Here is a 24,190-nt window from a genome sequence, read left to right as displayed (position 1 = left end):
TATTACTCAGCCATTAAAAAGAATGAAATACCAACATTTTTTGCAACATGGATGGACCTAGAAACTATCATGTTAAGTGAAATCAGCCATACAATGAGACTCCAGCATCAAATGCTTTCACTGACATGTGGAATCTGAAAAAAGGACAGACAGAACTTCTTTGCAGAACAGATGCTGACTCACAGACATTGAAAAACTTATGGTCTCTGGAGGAGACAGTTTGGGGGGTGGGGGGATGTGCTTGGGCTGTGGGATGGAAATCCTGTGAAATTGGATTGTTATGATCATTATACAACCACAGATGTGATAAATTCATTTGAGTAATAAAAAAAAAAAAAAAAAAGAATCTGCCTGCAGTGGCTCAGGTTGATGCAGAGGCACAGGTTTAATCCCCAGCCCAGCACAGTAAGTTAAAGGATCTGGCGTTGCTGCAGCTGTGGTATAGGTCCTGGCTGCAGCTCAGATTCAGTCCCTGGCCCAGGAATTTCCATATGCTGCAAGTGTAGCCATAAATTTTTTTTTTTTTAAAGGAAAAAAAAAAGTATTCGGGGAACTCCCTTGTGGCCCAGCGGGTTAAGAGTCTACAGTCAGAAGTTCCCACTGTGGCTCAGCGGTAACAAACCCAACTAGTATCCATGAGGATGCGGTTCAATCCCTGGCCTTGCTCAGTGGGTTAAGGATCTGGCATTGGCATGAGCTGTGGTGTGGGTTGCAGATGAGGCTTGGATCTGGAGTTGCTGTGGCTGTGATATAGGCTGTCAGCTGCAGTAGCTCCCATTAGACCCCTAGCCTGGGAACCTTAATAGGCTGTAGTGTGGCCCTGGAAAAAAAAAAAAAAAGAATCCACCACTATCACTGCTGTGGTTCTCTTTATGGCTGTGGCACAGGTTCAACCCCTGCCCCAGGAAATTCCACATGCTGCAGGTACAACCTTAAAAAAAAAAAAAAAAAACAACTTCAGATACACAAATGAAATGCTAGACCTTGACAATACTAAGAATAAGATAGGATCCATGATCTCAAACCAAGAGACATAATATGCACATACAAATGACAAATTCTTTATATGTGACGAGGGGAGTGTTACTGTGGCTGAAACACAGGAAAGAATTCCCAGAAGGTAGACTTCAGTCAGGATTTTATAGGACCTAGATAAGCTAAAAGGAGCAGAAGGTGATTACAACTATTCTTACCTATTCATAAAACAGATCTCTGAAGCACTATTGGGTAACATACTATTGATTCAGCATTAAATGGAACTGACCTTGAGAGCAATAAAACAGTCCATAATTCAATTATAAATTGAAATAGTCTATAATTCATTTGTTTCAGTAATTCAGAAATTCAACTGTCTTCAACTCAACTGGACCAAATTCAAGCAGCTTTACCATGTATACAGCAATTTCTTTATTTTTACTGAAAATACAAAGCAATATTAAAGAAAAACACTTAAATAAATTAAAATCATCCCATTCACCCCTACACTAACACAATGAATTTCAGTTCTGCATACTGCCTTCCACATGCATTTTACAGTCACAATGATAGTGTGCATATCATTTTGTATTGTGCTTATTTTACTCATCATATCACAGACATGTCCATGTTCCTACACAGTCTTCCAAATAATTATTTTAATAGCAGTATAAGACTTCACTCTTTCTACTAGCCCACTTTCTTCTTTGACATTTAGGTTATTTCCAATTTTTTGCTATTATAAATACTGCAGACATAAACAACCTCATTCATTTTCCATTCTGTTTGTTTTGTTTTTATATTATTCTTTAGATTACAAATTCAGGAGTAGAATATGAAGCAAAGACATCATTGTTTTGTGGCTCTTTCTATGTAGTACCATATTGTATTCCTGAAGGGTTCTATCTATTTTTAAAAAATGCCTTCTGAAATGAATGCATTAGACAGGTTCTTTCTAAAATTAAACATACAAACAAACCAAAAACCCCAGAAGCATCAGGCAAATTTAAACTTACATATTCAAAGTTAAAAATAATCACTATCTCTTTAAAAAATGAAGAGGGTGGGGAGATGATCTAACAGATTTACTCAAAGTTCAGATGAATTAACCTAAGCAATGCTTCCCAACTTTTCTCAAGTTATGGCAAACATGGAAAGTGATACGGTCTGCACACTGGAGAAAATGGACAGGCATGTTTCTGGCCCAGAAGCTCCAGCCATCCAGGCCACCCCAAGAGTTGTGGGGATCCATATCCAGGCAGATCTATGACCCCAAGTGCCAGTGTACATGGGAAGGGCACCTCTAATTGAATAGAGGTTAAGTGACTCCATCCAATGTTACAAATGAATTCAAATTTCTTTTCCTCAATGTATTTTTTACTATATCACGACTGTTCTATATGCTTTCTGGCTCTACAATTCAATTTCATATGCAGACATGTATTCATACTTATGAATAAAGAACATTTTTCTAACATGCTTCAACTAAAGACACCTAAACCAGCAATTTACATCAATGCTGAAATTAAAAATAGATTTAAGGATCAGCAAATGTTCAACTATTTTCTCTGCAATTTTTCAGATTTTTCCATTCTCTTTAATTTAGTCTGTAAACTCTGAACAGTAATAATCTTTGCACAGTATCTTGTATATCTCTGGTAGTCAGTAAATAAGGAATAATTACAATAAATAGTACACGCTACAAAGGAAAAAAAAAAACTAGATTTAAGTCCACATTCTAAATAATGCTAAAGGTGACAAAAATTTTAAGTATTGATTCTTTAGAGGTAGAGAAGATTCCCTCCTTATATTGCAAATTCCTTGTTACTCATGGAAGCTTAATGTACACTATCTATTACATTACAGGGCTATAAGAGACATTTCATTCTACAGAATGATTTTGACCTACACCCAGTGTTGATGCTATTAGGAGAAAAAAAATTCACCACAAAGGCAATTCACCTTTTGCCAAGTGTCTGATGTTCCAAATCATCTTTGATAGGCAAAGATTATAGATTTTAACCCCACTGATTCAACTGTAAGTATACATAAGATTTTTCTGGACCATTAATCATTGGATAGGGGTGTAGAGTGGAGGTTAGGAACAGGAATGTACCTGTTAAGTGCCAGTCCACAAAAACAAGTAAGAGACTCCAAACCCTACATTTCCCTTTTTTTTTTTTCCTACACCCTGAAACAGTGACTACCTACTTGGTCATCTCTATGGATTTAATCAGACATTATACACACAAACGCACCCATGTGAACGCATGGCACTTGGAAGATTACCCACTATTTCCCACTTATTAAGATCTGGATCATATTTCTCAATGCTCTGAAGATATGTTCCCTTCGAGTAGGAATACCCCCCAGTGACATAAATACATCCATTCATGATGACGGCCCCACACTCCATCCTCCTTTCCATCATGGGAGCGATCTCTCTCCATTCATTTTGTTCAGGGTCATAGCATTCTGTGATTGTAGTTTGTCCACCAACTAGATAGAGCTTATTTTCAAATGGAACTGAACACAATCCATATTCTAGTAAAAAGAAAAAAAAAGCACATTTTTATTAGAATAACAAACAAAAGAGACCTTAGGGTGGTGATGGAATAATGCTTTACAATTTAGCTAGCATACAGGAGTTCCCTTCGTGGTTCAGAAGTTAATGAATCCAACTAGGGATCCAGGAGGACGCAGGGATCCTGGCCTCACTCAGTGGGTTAAGGATCTAGCATATGCCATGAGCTGTGGTGTGGGTCGCAGATGCAGCTCAGATCCTGTGTTGCCATGGCGTAGGCCGGCAGCTACAGCTCCAATTTGACCCCTGGTCTAGGAACTTCCACATGCCATGGGTGCAGCCATAAAACAGCACAAGAGAGAAAAAAAAAGAACAATTTAGCATACAAAAACAGGGTAGTTTCGACATTGTTCCAGCACACACTTTACCAACCACAACACTGAGCCTTCAAATCCATTCCCAATCACTGGGTTCAAGATCACCTGTTCCTGCCACTGTCTTTCAGGTTATCCTTATGCTGCTGGCTTTGCAGGACGCTGGAAGGAGCTCATCCTGGGACGGCTACCCTTCTGGGAATTTCCCAGCACAGGCACCTTTCACTCTACACTGTATATAAAAGGTGGCAGCAGTAGAGTCCCTCTGCCATGGAGACGTCCTAAGTAATCAGCGTAGGTTCCCTCTGGTCTTAGCAGCTAATCTATGAGTATCTGCTGCCATAGGTGCCATGTGGATTACTTTGCTTGCCTCTCTCACACGTCTGGTCAAGGCAAGGACACAGGAAGTTAGAGAAACACAAGCTAGTTTGATGAGAGACAACAGTCTATGATCTTAAGAAGCTGTGAAAGGTGCTCAAAGGCAGGGGGCTGCCATGTGAGGTCTGTGTCCTGATGCTGGGAGTCCACCTTTCCAGGGTCAGCCTTCCAGGCTGTTCTGATTTTTCCATTTTATCTCCCCCTCCACATCCAAACATGCTGTCTCTTCAAGGCACCAGGATCTTTGGCAGCTTCACTTCCTCTCCCTTCTTCCCAAGGCTGTGACTAGAGCGAGGCACATGCCGAGAGCACAAAACATTAGGATCTTCCTCTCTAAGTGACTCCTTCAATTCTGTGCCTCAAGCGTCCCACTTGCCTCACCCTGGCCCCAGCCCTGTTTCTTCCACACCCTCAGTTTTAACATCACTCCCAGCCTGTGAGTTCATTCTCTGGGAACATCAACCTTAAGATTACACTTCAATACTTTTAGCTGCAGACCTGAAGGAAGAGCAGGATTTGTCAGTGTCACGAATATTACAGGAAACAAAAGAATATTTAGCTCGCCATTGCTGAGCTGTTCTGTCTGGAAGTCTCTTCTTTCCCCAGGTCTTTGCACAGCTGCCTTCTTCTGGTCATTCAGTTCTCATCTTACTGTCACCTCCTTGGAGGGGCTTCCTGGATCATCCAACCTAAAGGAGCTAGTCAGGCATCTCTACCACATCACCCTATTTTAATTCTCTCCGAAGCTCTTCTCATGACTTGATATGTTTCTTGTTTCTCATCTCTCTCTTCCTTCTAACAGTGCAGGAACTATGTCCTGCCCACCACTCCACTCCCAAGTGGAGGAAGGACGGCAAGTGTCTGGCACCTTGTAAGGACTCAATAGATGTTTGCTGGAACAATGAATGAACTGTATCTTGCACACTCTGTGACCAAATATGCATTCCCATTACTTTGTAGAAGAAAAGCTTATAAGCCCTTCTTTAGAAAGAATGTACGATCAAAAATGTGATTTCCCCTTTAAGTAGGGAAAACAAATTCTTAACAGTAAAGTTCTAGCTATTTAGGTTTCAAAGTCTAAGAAAAAGTCTGAGAAGATTGGTATTTCTGCTTTGAGTGCACATATTATCATTCTTGTTTCTAACATTCAAGAAAATAAGAATTCTCCCACACTTGAAAAACCCATTTATTACTTTCCAGTTATATACATGCAGGATTTTTTTTTCTTTTTTGGCTGCACTCACAATATATGAAAATTCCCAGGCTAGGGACTGAATCCAAGCCACATTTATGACCTATGCCACAGCTGCAGCAATGCCAGACCCTTAACCCACTGCACCACAGTGGGAACTCCTACATGCAGAATTTTTATAGGATTCAGTTGTTCTAAGTACTTGTGACACATTGTTTATATATATAAATTATATGAATCATTCCATCGAATGGTTATTGTGAAAATTAATGACAATTCCAAAATTTTATCAGGTGGTATAAGTGATTCAACAATGAGCTGATTAGGCTTTTCTTAAATTATTCAAAACTTACAAAAATTCCTCCATTTATGACTCATGTTAAAAGAGGTATCTCAATCTTTCTATAGCAATAAGTGTTTAAAATAAAGTGATTCCTGGGAGTTCCTGTCATGGTTCAGTGGTTAACGAACCTCGCCCAACTAGTATCCATGAGGACCAGGGTTTGATCCCTGACCTCGCTCAGTGGGTTAAGGATCTAGTGTTGCCATAAGCTGTGGTGTAGGCTGCAGACATGGCTTAGATGTGGAGTTTCTGTGTTGCGGTATAGGTTGGCAGCAACAGCTCCGATTCAACTCTTAGTAGAACCTCCATATGCCATGGGTGCAGCCCTAAAAAGACAAAAAAAAAAAAAAAAAAAAAAAAAAAAAAGTGATTCCTGGGCTCTCTATTCTGGTCCATTGATCCACATGTCTGTTTTTGGTCCCAGCCAAACTGTTTTGATTACTCCCATTTTGTAGTGTAGCCTAAAGCCAGGGAGCTTGATTCCTCCAGCTCTGTTCTTCTCTCTCAAGATTGTTCACTAGCTGAGGTCTTTTGTATTTCCATACAAATTTAAATTTATTTATTCATTTTATTTTTTTTGCTTTATAGGGCTGCACCCTGTGGCATATGGAAGTTTTCAGGCTCAACCCACTGATTGAATCCAGGGATTGAACCCACATCCTCATGGACACTAGTTGGATTTGTTTCCGCTGAGCAACAATAGGAATTCCCAAATTTTAAAATTATTTGTTCTAGTTCCATTAAAAAATTCCCTTGGTATTTTGATAGGGACTGCACTGAACCTGTAGATTGACTTGGGTAGTATGCTCATTTTAACAATATTAACTTTTCCAATCCATGAACACAGTATATTTTTCCATCTATTTGTGTTGACTTTAGTCTCTTTCATGAGTGTCTAACAGGTTGTTTTTTTTGTTTTTTTGTCTTATTGCCTTTTCTAGGGCTGCTCCTTCGGCATATGGAGGTTCCCAGACTAGGGATCTAATCGGGGCTATAGCCACTGGCCTATGCCACAGCCACAACAATGTGGGATCCGAGCCGCGTCTGCAACCTACACCACAGCTCACGGCAATGCCGGATCCTTAACCCACTGAGCAAGGCCAGGGATCAAACCCACAACCTCGTGGTTCCTAGTCAGTTTCATTAACCACTGAGCCACGACAGGAACTCCCTGCAGTTTTTTAAGTATAGGTATTTTACTTTCTTAAGTAGGTTTTTTCCTAGGTATTTTATTCTTTTTGATGCAATGGTAAATAGGATTGTTGCCCTCATTTCTCTTTCTGATAATTTGTTGTTAGTTTATAGAAATGCAACAACTGTCTGACATCAACCTCATGAATATTTTCTCAGGTCAGTCTCCCAAAGCAACAGAAATAAGAGCAAAAATAAACCAATGGGATCTCATCAAACTGAAAAGCTTTTGCACAGCAAAGGAAACCAAAAAGAAAACAAAAAGACAACTTACAGAATGGGAGAAAATAGTTTCAAATGATGCAACCGACAAGGGCTTAATCTCCAGAATATACAAGCAACTTATACAACTCAACAGCAAAAAAGCCAACAACCCAATAGAAAAATGGGCAAAAGACCTGAAGAGACTGTTCTCCAAGGAAGATACACAGAAGGCCAACAAGCACATGAAAAAATGCTCAACATCGCGGATTATAAGAGAAATGCAAATCAAAACTACCATGAGATACCACCTCACACCAGTCAGAAAGGCCATCATTAATAAGTTCACAAATAACAAGTGCTGGAGGGGCTGTGGAGAAAAGGGAACCCTCCTGCACTGCTGGTGGGAATGTAAGCTGGTACAGGCACTATGGAGAACAGTTTAGAGATACCTTAGAAAATCATACATAGAACTTCCATATGACCCCGCAATCCCACTCTTGGACATATATCTGGACAAAACTCTACTTAAAAGAGACACATGCACCTGCACATTCATTGCAGCCCTATTCACAATAGCCAGGACATGGAAACAACCCAAATGTCCATCGACAGATGACTGGATTCGGAAGATGTGGTATATATACACAATGGAATACTACTCAGCCATAAAAAAGAACAACATAATGCCATTTGCAGCACCATGGATGAAACTAGAGACTCTCATACTGAGTGAAATGAGTCAGAAAGACAAAGACAAATACCATATGATATCACTTATAACTGGAATCTAATATATAGCACAAATGAACCTTTCCACAGAAAAGAAAATCATGGACTTGGGGAATAGACTTGTGGCTACCCGGGGGGAGAGGGAGGAAATGGGAGGGATAGGGAGCTTGGGGTTATTGGATACAACTTGGAATGGATTTACAAGGAGATCCTGCCGAGTAGCACCGAGAACTATCTCTAGATGCCTATATTGCAACAGAACAAAGGGTGGGGGAAAAATGTATACATGTAAGAGTAACTTGGTCCCCATGCTGTACAGTGGAAAAAAATTAAAATAATAAAACAAGAAAAAAATAAAAAATAAAAATACATGAAAAATAAAATAAAATAAAAGCAACAGATTTCTGTATATTAAAGTTGTATCCTTATGGTCAATTTCTGTATATTAAAGTTGTACCCTTATGGTCAAAGGAGGCAAGAGTATATAATAGAGAAAGACAGTCTCTTCAACAAGTGGTGCTAAGAAAACTGGACAGCTATGTGTAAGAGAATGAAATTACACACAATATACAAAAATAAACTCAAAATAGATAAAAGACCTAAATGTAAGACAAGAAACCGTAAAACTCCTAGAAGAAAATATAGGTAGAACACTCTGACATAAATTGTAGCAGTAATTTTGGATTCTCCTCCTAAAGCAAAAGAAATAAAAGCAAAAATAAACAAATGGGACCTCATTAGAATTAAAAGCTTTTGCACAGCAAAGGAAACCACTGATAAAATGAAAAGACAACTTAATAAATGCAAGAAAATATTTGCTAATGATATGACCGATGAGTTAGTACCAAAATACATAAAGAGCCTCTACAACTTAACATCAAAAAAATAAACAACCTGATTAAAAATGGGCAGAAGATCTGAATAGACATTTTTCCAAAGCAGACATACAGATGGCTAACAGGCATGTGGAAAGATGATTAACATTTCTAATTATCAGGGAAGTGCAAATTAATACCACAATGAGATATCACTCTACACCTGCCAGAATGGCTATCATCAAAAAGACCACAAACAGCAAATATTGGTGAAAACGGGGAGAAAAGGGAACCTTCATACACTGTTGGTGGGAAGGTAAACTGTTGTAGCCATTGTGGAAAAGAGTATGGCAGTTTCTCAAAAAGTTAAAAATAGAACTACCATATGATATGGTATTTTCACTACTGGGAATACACTATTCAAAAAGATACATGCACCTCAGTGTCCATATTAGCATTATTAACAAATTTCCAAGACACAGAAGCAATCTAAGTGCCTGTCAACAGATGAACGGATAAAGAGGATGTAGTATATATTTACAATGGAATACTACTCAGCTATGAAAAAGAATGAACGTTTGCCACTTGCAATAACATGAATGGACCTGCAGGGCATTATGCTTAATGAAGTAAGTCAGACAGAGAAAGAAAAATACTATATGATGTCACTTATACGTGGAATATAAAAAATACAACAAACTACTGAATCTAACATAAAAGAATCAGACTCACAGATACATAGAACAAACTAGTGGTTACCAGTGGGAAGGCAGGTAGGAGGAAAATAGAGGTGAAGAAGTGGGAGGTACAAAATACTGGGTGTAAGATAGGCTCAAGGGTGTATTGTACAACATGGGGAATATAGTTAATATTTTATAGCTCTAGGAGTTCCCATCATGGCTCAGAGGGAACGAATCCGACTAGGAACCATGAGGTTACAGGTTCAATCCCTGGCCTTGCTCAGTGGGTTAAGGATCCAGTGTTGCCATGAGCTGTGGTGTAGGTTGCAGACACAACTCGGATCTGGCATTGCTGTGGCTCTGGCATAGGCCAGCAGCTGTAGCTCTGATTAGACCCCTAGCCTGGGAACCTCCACATGCTTTGGGTGCGTCCCTGAAAAGACAAAAGACAAAAGACAAAAAAAAAAAAATTCATAACTCTAAATGGAAAATAATCTTCAAGAACTGTATAAAATAAAGACATTTTTAGATTGAAAAAAAGCACACAGGAGTTCCCTGGTGGCTCAGAGGGTTAAGCGTCCAGTGTTGTCACTGCAATGGCTTGGGTTACTGGTGTGGTGCAGGTTCAGTCCCTCACTTGGGAACTTCTACATGCTATTGGTGTGGTCAAAAAAAGGAAAGAGACTCACAGATATCAGATATAAAGAACAAGCTAGTAGTTATCACTGGGGGTGGGGCAAGATCAGGGTAGAAGTTATGAGGTATCAACTATTACATATAAAATAAACAAGCTACAAGGATATATTATATAACACAGGGAATATGGCTAATATTTCATAGTAACTATAAATGGAGCATAACCTTAAAATTCTAAGTCACTATGCTGTACACTTATAACAGATAATATTGTACATCAACTATCTCAATTTTTTAAAAGTATAAAAATAAAGTGATTCCTGGCAGTTTTCACTTGTTATCCACAACATAATGTTCTGTTTTGGTTGACAGAAACCTCCTCAGCTTTTTTTTGCTGGCCACTCTACAAAGGTACTAAAGCTAAGGGACTGTCTTGTTTATTGAGCTCCCAGCTCAGCATACAACCTGTATGAAGTACTTGGCAAATATCTGTTGGACAAACAAATGACTGAACAATTTCAAATCAAGCATGAGAATGGCACCATCTGTCCCCGCTCAAGGAGTTTACACACAAATACTCACTATAAATACACAGAAGTCTGTATCCAGTGTCATATAAGTGATAGGAACAAAGCCATGTGGGGATTCAGAGACAACCACAATATTTGCAGGAATTCAATATCCACTGAAATGCTTTAAAATTTTTGCCAAAGATTTGTTTCTCACTGAAAAGACCTGTAAAGCTTACCTAATCTAACTTCCTCATTTTGCTGGAAAATAAAACCCAACAGCTTAAGCTGCTCCAGATTAGAGAAGTGAATAAATGGTAGAGCCAGGAAAGAATGCTCTGCCCACAGGACACAACTCCCCACGATTGTTCTTCATCACTTGCTGCTTCTTCCAGCTTCTTCACGCACTCTTCTTTCTCAGCTCATCTTTAACTAATGATGTCTCTCAAAGTTCTGCTTCTAGCTGTGTTGTTGGTCCCACCCTCCCAAAGTATCTCATTCACCTCCACACAGAGCCATCATCTCTAAGCAAACAACTCTGTATTTAGCCACATTTTTTTCTCCTGAGCTTCAGAACCACACTTCCCATTGCTTCTGGGTTATCTAAATAGTCTTTCACATTTAACTACAAAGCAGCTCACTATCTCTCCTCTTCTCCCCTCCTATTGGCTACTCCTTCAATGCAAAGTCAAACAGCCAGAGACAGCTGAATGACTGTCAACTCCTTTCTCATCCTCATCTTCTATGTCCAGTCAGCCAAAGGAGAGGAGAAATCACTACCATTCAATCAATATTGAATCCATAACATTCCTTACACCTGCCTGTCTTCTATTCCTAGCACTCTGGGCTTTTGGTATTTCTCACCTGGCTTATTACAATAGCTTTAGCAAATCACCCTGCCATCCCTCGCCCAGTCTACTCTCAAAGCTATTCTCTTACTATTTTTTATTTTTTATTTTTATTTATTTTTTATTTTTTTTTTTTGTCTTTTTGTTGTTGTTGTTGCTATTTCTTGGGCCGCTCCCGCGGCATATGGAGGTTCCCAGGCTAGGGGTCGAATCGGAGCCGTAGCCACCAGCCTACGCCAGAGCCACAGCAATGCGGGATCCGAGCCGCGTCTGCAACCTACACCACAGCTCACGGCAACGCCGGATCGTTAACCCACTGAGGAAGGGCAGGGACCGAACCCGCAACCTCATGGTTCTTAGTCGGATTCGTTAACCACTGCGCCACAACGGGAACTCCTCAAAGCTATTCTCTTCTTAAAACTTTCACTGATCATACACCATTCTCCTACTCTGAATACTTTGTTCTCTATCTTAAAAATTTTCCCAACTGCCGGTCAAAGCCCTGCATGATTTGTGCTTCAACTGACCTCTCCCAGCCAGTCTCCCATTCTAACCCTCTTACATCTTCTCATTCATATACTTCTACTCCTAGGAACTGGAGTGAACCTGGAACTTTACCTTCTGTCTTCCTTCATTGGCTAACTTTCTATCAGAACACTTTTCCTCAAAAATTACCTTCCTTTATTGTAGCCATTCTTTAAGGCCTAAATCATAACAAGCTACTCCTGGAAATCTTTTATGATTGTCAGATTCCCCTTAGTTAGACCGAAGGTCTTTCCACCCTCAATTTCTTTTTCTTTTCTTTTTACTGCCACACCTGCTGCATATGGAGGTTCCCAGACTAAGGGTTAAATCGGAGCTACAGCTGCTGGCCTACACCACAGCCACAGCAATGCCAGATATGAGCAATAGCTTGTGGCAACACCGGATCCTTAAACCACTGAGCGAGGCCAGGGATTAAACCTGTGTCCTCATGGATACTAGTCAGGTTCGTTACTGCTGAGCCACGATGGAAACTCCAGAAAACAGATATAACATTTACATTACCTTTCAGAAATAATAGTCATTTCTTTGAGGTCTAAGCTGCAAATCTACAAGGTAGAGACTGAAGACTGAAAATTTAGCGCCTAAAATGCATAAGAAACATATCCTGCTATGACATATCCTCTATATCTAGAGGATAAGACCTTCGAGGGCCAAGGATATAACAGGCTAGAGGTAAGAAAAACAACATGGGCCCCATAAGTCTATGATGTGATGGGAACAGGAGTAAGCGTGGTGAGATGGAGCATTCAAGCCTCATCCAAAGGGAACAGACACTACTTGGCCCCAGTGATTGCTGCCAGAAAGAATATGATCCAAGGTTGCCCAATCCTGAAATTTTTCTAAAGGCCAGAAATTATGATTTTTATTTGAAATCTCCTGAATTTTAAATATTGGTAACAAGTCATTTAAAAATATTTTGAACACTGTGGGAGCTAAACAGAAAAATACCATGCAAGGTGCTAAATTGATACCTTTGTTTCTCACACATGTCTGAAAAATGTTCAATGTAAATCGAAACACTACAAATGGAATGCTATGTCCCTATTGATTCATGCTGTAATTTAATATTCATTTCTGATTGATTTTTTAATTTGTCATGGCTTTTCATAATTTGGCTTAAGTCTCACTGCCTTTTAAATTCTTTCAAGCAGTTAAGAAGCGATAGACATATCCAATTTAAGTATGTTATGAGACATTTTAAAGGAATCCTTTTATGAAATATATATTAAATCTATAATGTAAATAACTGCCCTTGTATTTGTTAGTCTGACTTTTCATACACTGGATTTTCTTTGTAAAGATAAGTCAGAGTGGTATGGAACTCATAAGGTTAACCTGAGGACCAGATGAGATAACAGTATAGTTAAGAGCATGGACTCCCAGCCAGACTGCCTGGATTGGAATTTCACAACAAGCACTAGTGGAACGTGGGTAATTTATTTACTCTCTTTGTGCCCCAGTGACCTATAAAATAATAGAAGTACTTAGCTCACTGGATTGCTGTGAAGTTTAAATAGAGTAACACATGTGGAAGTATTGGAATAGTTAGTGCATGGCACATACTTACTGAATAAATGTAGCTACTACAGGTATACTTTGGAGATATTGTGAATTCAGTTCCAGACCACCACAAAAAAGTGAAAATCACAATAAAGCATCACGAAGGTTTTTTTTTTAATTTTCCAGTACATATAAAAGTTATGCTTATATTACATTATAGTCTATTACTAAGTGTGCAACAGCATTATGTCTAAAAAAAAAGTACATACCTTGATTTAAAAATATTTTATTGCTAAAATACCTAGCAATAAATCTGACCAAGGAGGTGAAAGAGTTATATGTTAAGAACTATAAAACAATAAAAGAAATTAAAGGGGATTCAAAGAAAGGAAGACACCCCACGCTCCTGGATTCGAAGAATTAATATTGCTAAAATATCCATATTGGAGTTCCCATCGTGGTGCAGCAGAAATGAATCCGACTAGGAACCATGACATTGCGGGTTCGATCCCTGGCCTCGCTCAGTGGCTTAAGGATCCAGCGTTGCTGTGAGCTGTGGTGTAGAGTGCAGACACAGCTTGGATCTGATGTTGCTGTGGCTGTGGTTAGGCCGCCAGCTGCAGCTCCAACTGGACCCCTAGTCTGGGAACCTCCATATGCTGTGGGTGCAGCCCTAAAAAGCAAAAAATAAATAAATAAAATGTCCATACTACCCAAAGCAATCCATAGATTTAACGTGATCCCTATCAAATTACCCATGGCATTTTTCATAGAACTAAAAAAAAAAAATCCAAAAATTTGTGTAATCATAAAAGACCTAGAATCGCCAAAGCAATCCTGAGGGGGAAAAAAAAAAAAAAAGCAGGAGAAGTTCCTGCTGTAGCTCGGTAGTTTAAAGACCTAGTGTAGTCTCCATGAGGATGCAGGTTTAAGTTGTGGCTTTGCTAAGTGGGTTAAGAATCCTCTGTTGCCTCAAGCTGTGGTGTAGATAAATTGGTACAACCACTATGGAAAACAATATGGTGGTTCCTCAGAAAACTAAATACAGAACTACCATATGATCCAGCAATCCCACTCCTGGGGGTATATTCGGACAAAATTACAATTCAAAAGGTACACACACCACTACGTTCACTGCAGCACTATTCACGAGAGCCAAGACACAGAAACAACCTAAATGTCCATCAGCAGATGAATGGATTAAGAAGATGTGGTACATATACACAGTAGAATATTACTAAACCATTAAACGAATGAAATAATGGCATTTGCAGCAACAAGGCTGCAAGCAGAGATTATCATATTAAGTGAAGTAAGTCAAAAAGAGAAAGACAAGTGCCATATGATATCATTTATATCTGGAATCTAAAATATGGCACATTGAACCTATCTACAAAAGGGACCCAAAAACATAGAGAACACATCTGTGGTTGCCAAGGTAGGGGTAGGGAGTGGGAAAGACTGAGAGTTTGGGGTTTAATAGATGCAAAATATTACATTTAGAATGGATAAACAACAAGATCCTACTGTACAGTACAGGGAACTATATACAGTCTCTTGGAATACAACAAGAGAAAGATGATATAAGAAAGGAATGTATATATATATGTATGACTGGGTCACCTTGTTGTACAGCAGAAATTGGCACAACATTGTAAACTAACTATACTTTAATTTAAAAAAATACATTTAATTGCTAAAAGTGCCAATTCAGTTACAATAGAACATCAAAGATCACTGATCATGGATCACTACAATAAATATAATAATAATGAAAAGTATGAAATATTGTGAGAATTACCAAAATGTGACAGAGACAAAAAGTGAGCAGATGCTATTGGAAAAATGGTACCAATAGACTTTCTCAATGCAGGGTTGCCACAAACCTTCAATTTGTAAAAAATGCAATATCTGCAAAGCACAATCAAGTGAAGCACAATAAAATGAGGTGTGTCTGTGTTATTATTATTTTCCGTTATAACTTCACTGGTCATAACAGAAAGTTGTAGGGAGTCTGGGATAATGTATCTGAAAAACTAGGAGACAGAAGGCTACCTCAGTGATGTTTTCAGAGCCAGGACAGCAAGTGGCTTAAGTCTCTTCTCATGCAAGCCCAATAGCACATGGAGACACAGCACCAGGTTCAGGTGTGCTCCCTCTGAGCTGTGCGATGACATGTACGATGGATGGTAGAACTAGCTGCAGTAGTCAAAGGTAGGGGAGTCTGGTCCCTTAAGGAGAGGCAGATTGCTATTGGTTACAGCACAGGTTATGGTATCAAACTACCTGAGTTTGAACCCTGATCCACCACTTCCAAACGGTATGGCCTTGGCAAAGCTACTTATCCTAAGCCTCCATTTTCAAATATGTAAAATAGAGGTAAACAATACTCACTCACAGGGTTGTAGTTAGAATTTAAGGTAATAAATGGGATGACTGGCCAATGGGGATTTGCTGTATAGCACAGGGAACTCTACCCAATATTCTGTGATAATCTGTATGGGAAAACAATCTGAAAAAGAATGGATGTGTGTTCCAGAGAAAACCATGACTCAAAAAGACACATGTTCTCCAATGTTCACTGATGCACTATTTGCAATATTCAAGACATGGAAACAACCTAAATGTCCATCGACAGAGGAGTAGATAAAGAAGATATGGTACATGTACACAATGGAGTATTACTCAGCCATTAAAAGGAAAGAAATAATAGCATTTGCAGCAACACGGATGGACCTAGAAATTATGCTAAGTGAAGTCAGTCAGTCAATGAGACACCAACCTTAAACGCTATCACCTAAATGTGGAATCTAAAAAGAGGACACAATGAACTTCTTGCAGAGCAGATATTGACTCACAGACTTTGAAAAACTTATGGTTTCCAAATGAGACAGGTTGGGGGGTGGGGGGATGCACTGAGGCTTTGGGATGGAAATGCTGTCAAATTTGGTTGTGATGATTGTTGTACACCTATAAATATAATAAAATCCATTAAGTAGTTAAAAAAAGAATGGATGTGTGTATATCTATAACTGAATCACTTTGTTGTACAGCAGAAATTATCACAAATAACTATACATGTAATAAAATTCATTAAAAAAATAAAAATTAGAAAAAAGAAATTGTCACAACATTGTAAATCAACTATACCTCAATAAAACTGAAACTAAAAATGAAAAAAAAAAGAATTTAAGGTAATATCACATGCAAAATCCTAAAAAATATCTCCTGCTGAAATGAATCAACAGATCTCCTTCTCAACTATTTGATAGGCTAGTGTTTTTTAACTGTTCATAAAAATTGCATTTTACATAATGCAAGTAGCAAATGAAAGAAAGCATATAACTAAGGAATAGGAAACACCAAAAAAGAATCTAAGTTAAAAAAAAGTTTAAGCATAAACTAGCACTTTAAACCATACAGGCTTAAAATATATGCCATGTAAAGACATCAGGGAAAGTATTTGTAGATGTCATCTAACTGGAATAAGTTGTGATTACTGTTAGATGGATGTATGAATATTCTGAGCCTTTTAATTATACCCATGTGCAGTCATAAATTTAGGACTTTCTACTTCCAGCTCATTTTCAGCCACCTCTTACACTGATAAGCTGGATCACAGCAAGTGCTATTTGAGACAGCATTGTGTTACCTGGATGAGGACTGGAGGTGATGAGGCTCCATTCATTGATATCTGAATTGTAGCTCTGGACCTTGTCATAGGTGCAGCTTCCTCTGTATCCGCAGTGGCCACCAATGACGTAGATAACTTCATGTAAGACACAAGCAGTAGCATTTCCCACGCCTGTGTGTTAATTAAAATCACATCTTCAGATTGGCCTTTCAGTCTTTTTTGCAATGAATATTGAATACTGAACTAAGTTTATTATTGTTTTTGTTATTATTAATAACAGATGCAAGGCATTGTGCTAGGTGCTAAGTGGGATGGATGAATAGGGATTCCCTGCACTTTTTTTAGAGAGAGCGAGACATTTACACATATAATTAGAAAAAGTGTAGAGCATTCCTGTGAATGTTCAGAGCAAGGAGACATCATTTTTACTAGGGGAATCACGGCAGGCAGCCTCAGTAGAGAGCCCTTTGGCAATAGAGGTAAGAGGAAGCCACATGCAAAAGAAAAGGCGAGAGCAAAGGCTTACTAGGCAAAGTCAAATAGCTCAGTGTGATTCTGGAAAATGAGCAGGTGGTACACCTGAGGCTGTCAAGAGGGGATTAAAGCTGACATGGCAGAGCCATACCTTGTGGCTCAGTAGTAATGAACCCAACTAGTATCCATGAGGATGTGAGTTCGATCCCTGGCCTCACTCAGTGGGTTAAGGATCTAGTGTTGCTGCAAGCATAGTTTGCAGATGTGGCTTGGATCCTGCGTTGCTGAGGCTGTGGTAGAGATTGGCAGCTGCAGCTCTGATTTTTTTCCTTTTTGCTATTTCAGGGCCATGCTCACAGCATTATAGAGGTTCCCAAGGTAGGGGTTGAATTGGAGCCTCAGCTGCTGGCCTATGCCACAGCCACAGCAATGCTGGATCTGAGCCATGTCTGTGACCTATACCACAGCTCACGGCAATGCCGGATCCTTAACCCACTGAGCAAGGCCAGGGATTGAACCTGCAACCTCATGGTTCTTAGTCAGGTTTGTTAACTGCTAAGCCATGAAGGGAACTCCTGCAGCTCCAATTTGATCCCTAGCCTGGGAACTTCCATATACCACAGGTGTGGCCCTAAAAAGAAAAAAAAGTCGATGTGGCAAATTGAAGGCACATAGCAAAGGATCCTGATGGCTAAGTAAGAAATGTGGGCTTAATTCAGCAGGATATTTAAGATTTTTAAAACATGGACGGATGGGACTACACAAGTAGAAGGACAAGAGTCAGAAAGAGCGAGGTGCTGGCCCAGGTGCCAAGTACTGAGGGCCTGATTTAGAAGGCCCTTGTGCATGAAGGGAAGGGTCCCGAGGCAGGAGACACAGGTAAGATAGAGAGGCCTGGAAGACTGTGTCCCAGACAAACAACATTCATTCTGAGGTCCTGAGCTCAGGAAACTGGGAAACACTGAGGCCATAAAAAAATAAGGAGCAAAGCGGTTCAGCAGGGAAAGAAGTGAGAAAGAAATCCTTGTGCATTTCTACTCCAAAAGCGATTTAAGAAGCAGGGCAGTTATGACAAGGGGGTGGAGGGAGTTAGGAGTTTCTAAACTTCAAGTATTTATTTCTTCTCTGTACATCCCTAAACTAAAAAAGGAAATGAATTTGAAATTTGACTCTGCCCGATTTAGGTGCTCATTACCAGGGAAAGCTGCTGCTTCACTTCATGACTACAAAATAAAGCAAAGTGAGGAACATAGTGTTATCCTTTCTAGAGACAAACTGGAAACCAAGCTCAGCATGAGTTCACCCATCGGAATTGTACTGGCCAAAAGCGCATACAACTGACAAAAGTTTACCGTTCCCTGGGATGATCTGATATAATCAGTAATCAAAACTTAAAAGTATAAAACTCAGGAATTTCAGACTCAGGTGGGAGGTGGATGCAGACTTCAGCACAGAGGGTCTTCCAGGAGTTCCCGTTGTGGCTCAGCAGAAATGAATTTGACTAGTATCCATGAGGACGCAGGTTTGATCCCTGGCCTCACTCACTGGGTTAAGGATCCTATGTTGCTGTGAGCTGTGGTGTAGGTTGCAGATGCAGCCTGGATCTGGCATTGCTGTGGCGGTGGCGTAGGCCAGTCCTTACCACTCTGATTCAACCCCCTAGCCTGGGAACCTCCATATGCCACAGGTGTGGCCCTAAAAAGACAGGGGGAAAAAAAAAAAAAGCATAGAGGGTCTTCCATTCTGCTCTTGCCTAAGGCAAGAACATGTGTAGCTTTCTTCACAGGGGATACACTGTTGCAGCATTTTCTTTTTAGGAAGCATTGTTTCAAATATGATTTAACAACATTCCAGTAAAGTAATACATTTAATCCTCAAAGAAAAATATTCTAAACTACAAAACCACTGAAACTATGATCTTATTAAGAAACAGAGGCAGAACTATATTCAGGTTTACAGTAGCTGGTAAAAAATTTGAACTTTCCTTGTTTCTTTTGTAGGAAAGGAGTCAGGACATTCAGAGGCAGCTAGTGGGGAGGGACAGGGAAACAGCAAGGCAGCTGCGGGGGAGAGGGGGGTGTTAGGCTCAGGCAGAGTGAAGAATCAGAGCAGCAACAGCAGTGGGTATTAAACCATCTTTTCCCCCCACCTACCAACTTCTACGGAAACTTCGGGCTTGTAGGAGATTGTGGAATAATGGAATGTGAGAGATATTTCTGCCCTATCAAAGCTGACATGTTCTCCCATAAGGACATTCATGACCATAATGAGTACTTTCTTACTGAGTGCTTACTCTGAGCCAGACACTGTTATAAGCGCTTCACACGCATAAATTCATTTAATTCTCTCAGAACCCTAAGCTATGTAATGGTGCCGCCCCATTGTACAGATGGCAACACTAGGGCACAGGGAGATTAAACCGTTTGCCCGAGCTCACCAGCAAGTGGAAAGCTGGGATTTGGATCCAGGCAGTTTGGCTTCAGAAGCAGAGTGCCTGGTCACAAGACCACTCTGCCTCTTTGGCTTCCTGCTCTCATCTAAGGATCACACAAGGTCAGATTCCCAGACCAGGTCAGATTCCCACACCCTCACCAGCATTAAAAAAGAAACAGAAAGGCCTGGGAAGAAACATCTGGTATAAAAACGACACAAATTTGGTAACAATCTACCAGTTGTTTGCGCAGCTTCCAGCACCACTGAATATATGTAATGAAATAAATGAGATGCTAGCTTAACTTTTTTTTTTCAGTGTGAGGGAAAGACAGCAAGGCTGATCTAGTACCAAGCCCAGCAGAAACCACGGTGTTTATCAGGCAGATACGGAGACCCAATAGTGCATGTGGCTGTGTGGGTCCCAGGCCAGAGGGCAGGGGATTGGTGCCCTCCTTTATCCTCTAAGACAAGACTGGAATCACAAAGAGCAGAGGCTATCTGTCTCTAGTTTTTGAGAGAATGTAATTAGTTACACAGTACAAAGACCACAAGATTTGAGTGGAAGACCTTTTAAAAGACAGATGATCCAATGATAAGAGGGAAAAAAGCTCAATATTTAAAAGCAGGGAGTTCCCTGGTGGCCTCGAGGTTAAGGATCTGGTCTGGTCACTGCTGTGGCTGGGGTTCAATCTCTGGCTGGGAACTTCTGAATACCTCAGGGACGGCCAAAAAAAAAAAAAAAATTGAACATGAATGAAACTGCTCACCTTTCTCTCCTGTTAACCCTTTATCTAAATATAAATTCTTAAGACTCAAAGAAAAATAAAGATTCAACACAGAGTAGAGTGAATTATACTATTTTCTTATATAAATAGTTTTATTTTCCAGCCTCAGAGGCATATGCTGATCACATAACTCTCAGTCAAGTTGGGGACTGCTATACTCTATTTTTCACTTGGAACATTCTGTGCAATGTTATTTGTATAAGCCACCAGAGTTCCTAGGTAGCATTTCAAAGTGATAAATTCTTTTTAAAGTTATTTGTGAGAGAGGTAAGTCCATTGGCCTAACCTCAAACACCTAAAAAATACAGAATCTGCACTTACCTTTAATCATGTTTGCAATGGGAATCCATTTTTCTTTTAATGGATCATAGAACTCAGCCTCTTCTGCTGGAGCCCCTTTTCTGTAACCACCTAAAGCATAGACACAGCCACCCAAGGTGACTGCACAGTGGTAATACCGGGCATTGAGCATTGGCAAACCTTCCGTCCATTCATCACTTTCACTGTTATAGATCCACACTGTGTCAAGAGCTTCTATGTTATCCGTCCTGTAACCCCCAGTTACATAAATGTTGGGTCCCAAACATGTAACGCCATAGCTCTCCCTAGTGTAATCTGGTATCTCTGCTCCCTGGATCCAAACATTTGTCAAAGGATCCCATATGTGAACCTCTGATAAGGGATGCCAGTAATAGCCTCCAATGATATACATTGTGGCTGTGGACCTCTGGGAAATCTCTTTATGCATGGGATTCAAAGCATTGTATATTAGAGATCGGATCTTATTTTCGGTTAACAGGCAGCTTCTGTGAAGGCCTAAAGCTGTTTTTAAATACACTGGATCTATATCTATGTTGACATAGCTTAGGAGATTATATAGGCATTCAATTCGATTTTCTACATCATGAGCAGTCCACTTAATAACTGGCTCTATGATAGCTTCGTCTTTCCAAACACTGAGATTTTTTCTGGATAAGATAAAGAGAAACTTTTCAAGGCTGATTTCCAGAAATTCCTCTTGCTGCCATACTTCCTTAAACCTTGAGCATAGAATTCTTCGAGATTCCTTCTCTAGTTCTGTACACATGTGAAATTCTGCAAAGGAGTGCATTCCAATACAATTATCAATATCCAAGTGCCTTACCAAAAACTGCTCACATGCTTTCTTTACTGAAAGAAACTGTAGCAGATCTGCTGCTTCAAGCAGGCTTTGAACATTTCTTTTAGTTATTTCAATTTGGGAAGTGTACGCATAATTTACAAGGCCTTCCAATATATCATGGTGGATGCCAGAGATTTTTATTTTATTTTTAAATTTTTCTTTCATGTCAGCTGTGAACATTGCCTTAAAATAATTGCTGCAAGCAGCTAAAACAGCTCGGTGACAATGGAAGATTATGCCTGAAGGACACTGGAGGGTAATATCAGTAAATAATCCATCCAAGTAAAATGTTCTGAACGCATCCAGAAAATCCACCGGATGCGCTGAATCCTTGAAAAGGTAAATATAATCTTCTTGTCCTTTTAGAGCCATGGCTGCAATAAACATGAAACAATAAACGTGTTTTCAATTTTGCATATTACCTCAGATAATCAATGCAAAATATTCCTGATATTATAACGGTTGAAAAGCACTGAATATGCAAAACTAGATGAAGTTCAGCACTCAAGTTATGATGCAAAATTGTGGATAGACTATTTCATAATTTATATGATGGTCAATATAAATTCAGGGTAGCTTAGAGTCTGAAATGAGGCCCCAGGACTGTTCAGCAGTCCTTTGGAGAAGAAATACTGATTTGCTACCCCATTCACCCAATCTCCGCAATCTACCTCAAGCTGTCCGTCCTAGAGAGATCCCACACTTAGCAAACCAAGTGTACGAGGGGTCACCCCACTCGAGGCTGGACCTTGGCCGTCTTGGGTCGGCCCCAGTTCAACCTTTTTCCCTAGCTCCGTCTCCCTTTCAAGTCTCATTGAGATGCCAGGAAAGGGAAGATCGAAACATTAAACTAGAAGAAATCTCGGTAAAGGGAAACCCTGTGCGTCTTTGCTCAGAGAAGGTCAGAAAGAAAAGCAGCCGGACGGCGGCCCCTTCATCCCCGCACCCCCTCCTCCGGCCGCTGCAGGGGTTTCCGCGAGCCGCGTGTCTGGGCCCCAGGGCCCGCGTTCCCGGCGGGGAGACCGTCACCCCCGCGAGGGGCCTCGCGCAGGGACTCGCCTCGAGGGCACCGCACACCGCCCGCCGGGCCAGGTGCCCGCGTCCCTCTGTCCCGGGACGCAGCACAGGTGAGGTACGGAGGTCGTCGGTCGCCCTGCGCTCGGCCCTGCCCGCCGCCCGCGCGGCCATTGTCTCCGCGTCTCTGCCGCGGGCGGGCTCTGGAGGCGGCGCGGCCTCGCTCCCCAGCGCCCGGCTCCGCTCGCTTCCCGCCCGCTGGCCTCGGGCAGCGGGTGCGCCCCGCACCTACCTCCGGCGACGGCTCCGGGACGGGACGCAGTGCGGGCCCGCGGGCTAGGGGCGAGCGGGGGCGGAGGTGCCTCCGGACCCTCTGACCATCTTTGGAAGAGGCGCGGCGGAGGCTGCCTGCTAGTGCAGCTCCAGCCCACAAGCGGCTCCTATTTTGGTGCCCCGGCTGCTCCCCGCCTCCAACCGAACAGCCCCCCGCGTGGCTGGGGCGCGGGGGCCACTCGCGGGAACTCTCGGGTGGCGGAGCCGCGCTGTGGGCAGAGGCAGGCGCGTGGCTGCGGCCCCTCTCCGTTGGGTACCCCCTGCATCAGGTGGGATGGCTTCCCCCAGGAGACCGCCCGCACAGCTAGCTTTCCCCTTGGACTTGTCCGCCCCCCACCGCCCCGCCACAAACACACACACACACACACACACACACACACACACACACACACACCAGCGTTTTCTCTGTAAACTTTGTAAGTTCTAAATTAAGACTTACAGGCTGGGAGGGGTCTCCCTTTTCACTCCTTCAGTAGCTCTCCCTAGCCCAGGCCCTAATGCTGGGGGAGGAATTGCGGGGTGGGGTGGGGTGAGGTGGAGAGAATGCAGCAAACCTAAAGGTCTCGGGTTGAGGCTGCCTTCAAACTGCCAGAAGCAGCTGCCGCCTTCCCACGAACTCCATCCCGCCCCCAGCAGAGCACTCTGAAGGGAGTTAACTGTGGGTTAACCTGCAGCTTTGAGAAAAACTGGGAGCAACCAGGGCCAAAGACTCAGGTTACAGTATTTAGAGCAGAGTAGCTGGAAGGAACATTCTCCAGTCTTCCTTCCTGGTGACAGCCAGTCTAACCACTTAAAGACGTCCATATGCTACACCAGAAAGTTCATTTTCTTGTCCCAACAAAAGCCAATATCAAATATTTTCATCTGTCATTCATTCATTTGCAAAATTTTATTGAGTGCCCGCTAGGGAT

At 41.2% G+C, this 24,190-nt stretch overlaps 1 protein-coding gene across 2 annotated transcripts; it reads right to left on the bottom strand.

The window, feature by feature from the left end:
• On the bottom strand, positions 1,393 to 23,918 carry KLHL23 (kelch like family member 23). 2 transcript variants are annotated; one of them, XM_021076501.1, is made up of 4 exons: positions 23,719 to 23,918; positions 21,092 to 22,306; positions 17,097 to 17,249; positions 1,393 to 3,519 (listed from the first exon to the last, which is right to left on the bottom strand). In XM_021076501.1, exons 2-4 carry the CDS (start codon positions 22,302 to 22,304, stop codon positions 3,209 to 3,211), a joined length of 1,677 nt encoding a protein of 558 aa, XP_020932160.1. In that variant the 5' UTR covers positions 22,305 to 22,306; positions 23,719 to 23,918; the 3' UTR covers positions 1,393 to 3,208. The 2 variants fall into 2 exon arrangements, with proteins under 2 accessions (XP_020932160.1, XP_020932159.1); XM_021076500.1 differs by lacking the exon at positions 23,719 to 23,918 and adding an exon at positions 23,239 to 23,607.

This window comes from Sus scrofa, chromosome 15, assembly GCF_000003025.6.
Source record: "Sus scrofa isolate TJ Tabasco breed Duroc chromosome 15, Sscrofa11.1, whole genome shotgun sequence".
NCBI classification, from domain to species: Eukaryota; Metazoa; Chordata; class Mammalia; order Artiodactyla; family Suidae; genus Sus; species Sus scrofa.
This window is presented reverse-complemented; position numbering and strand designations above follow the sequence as displayed.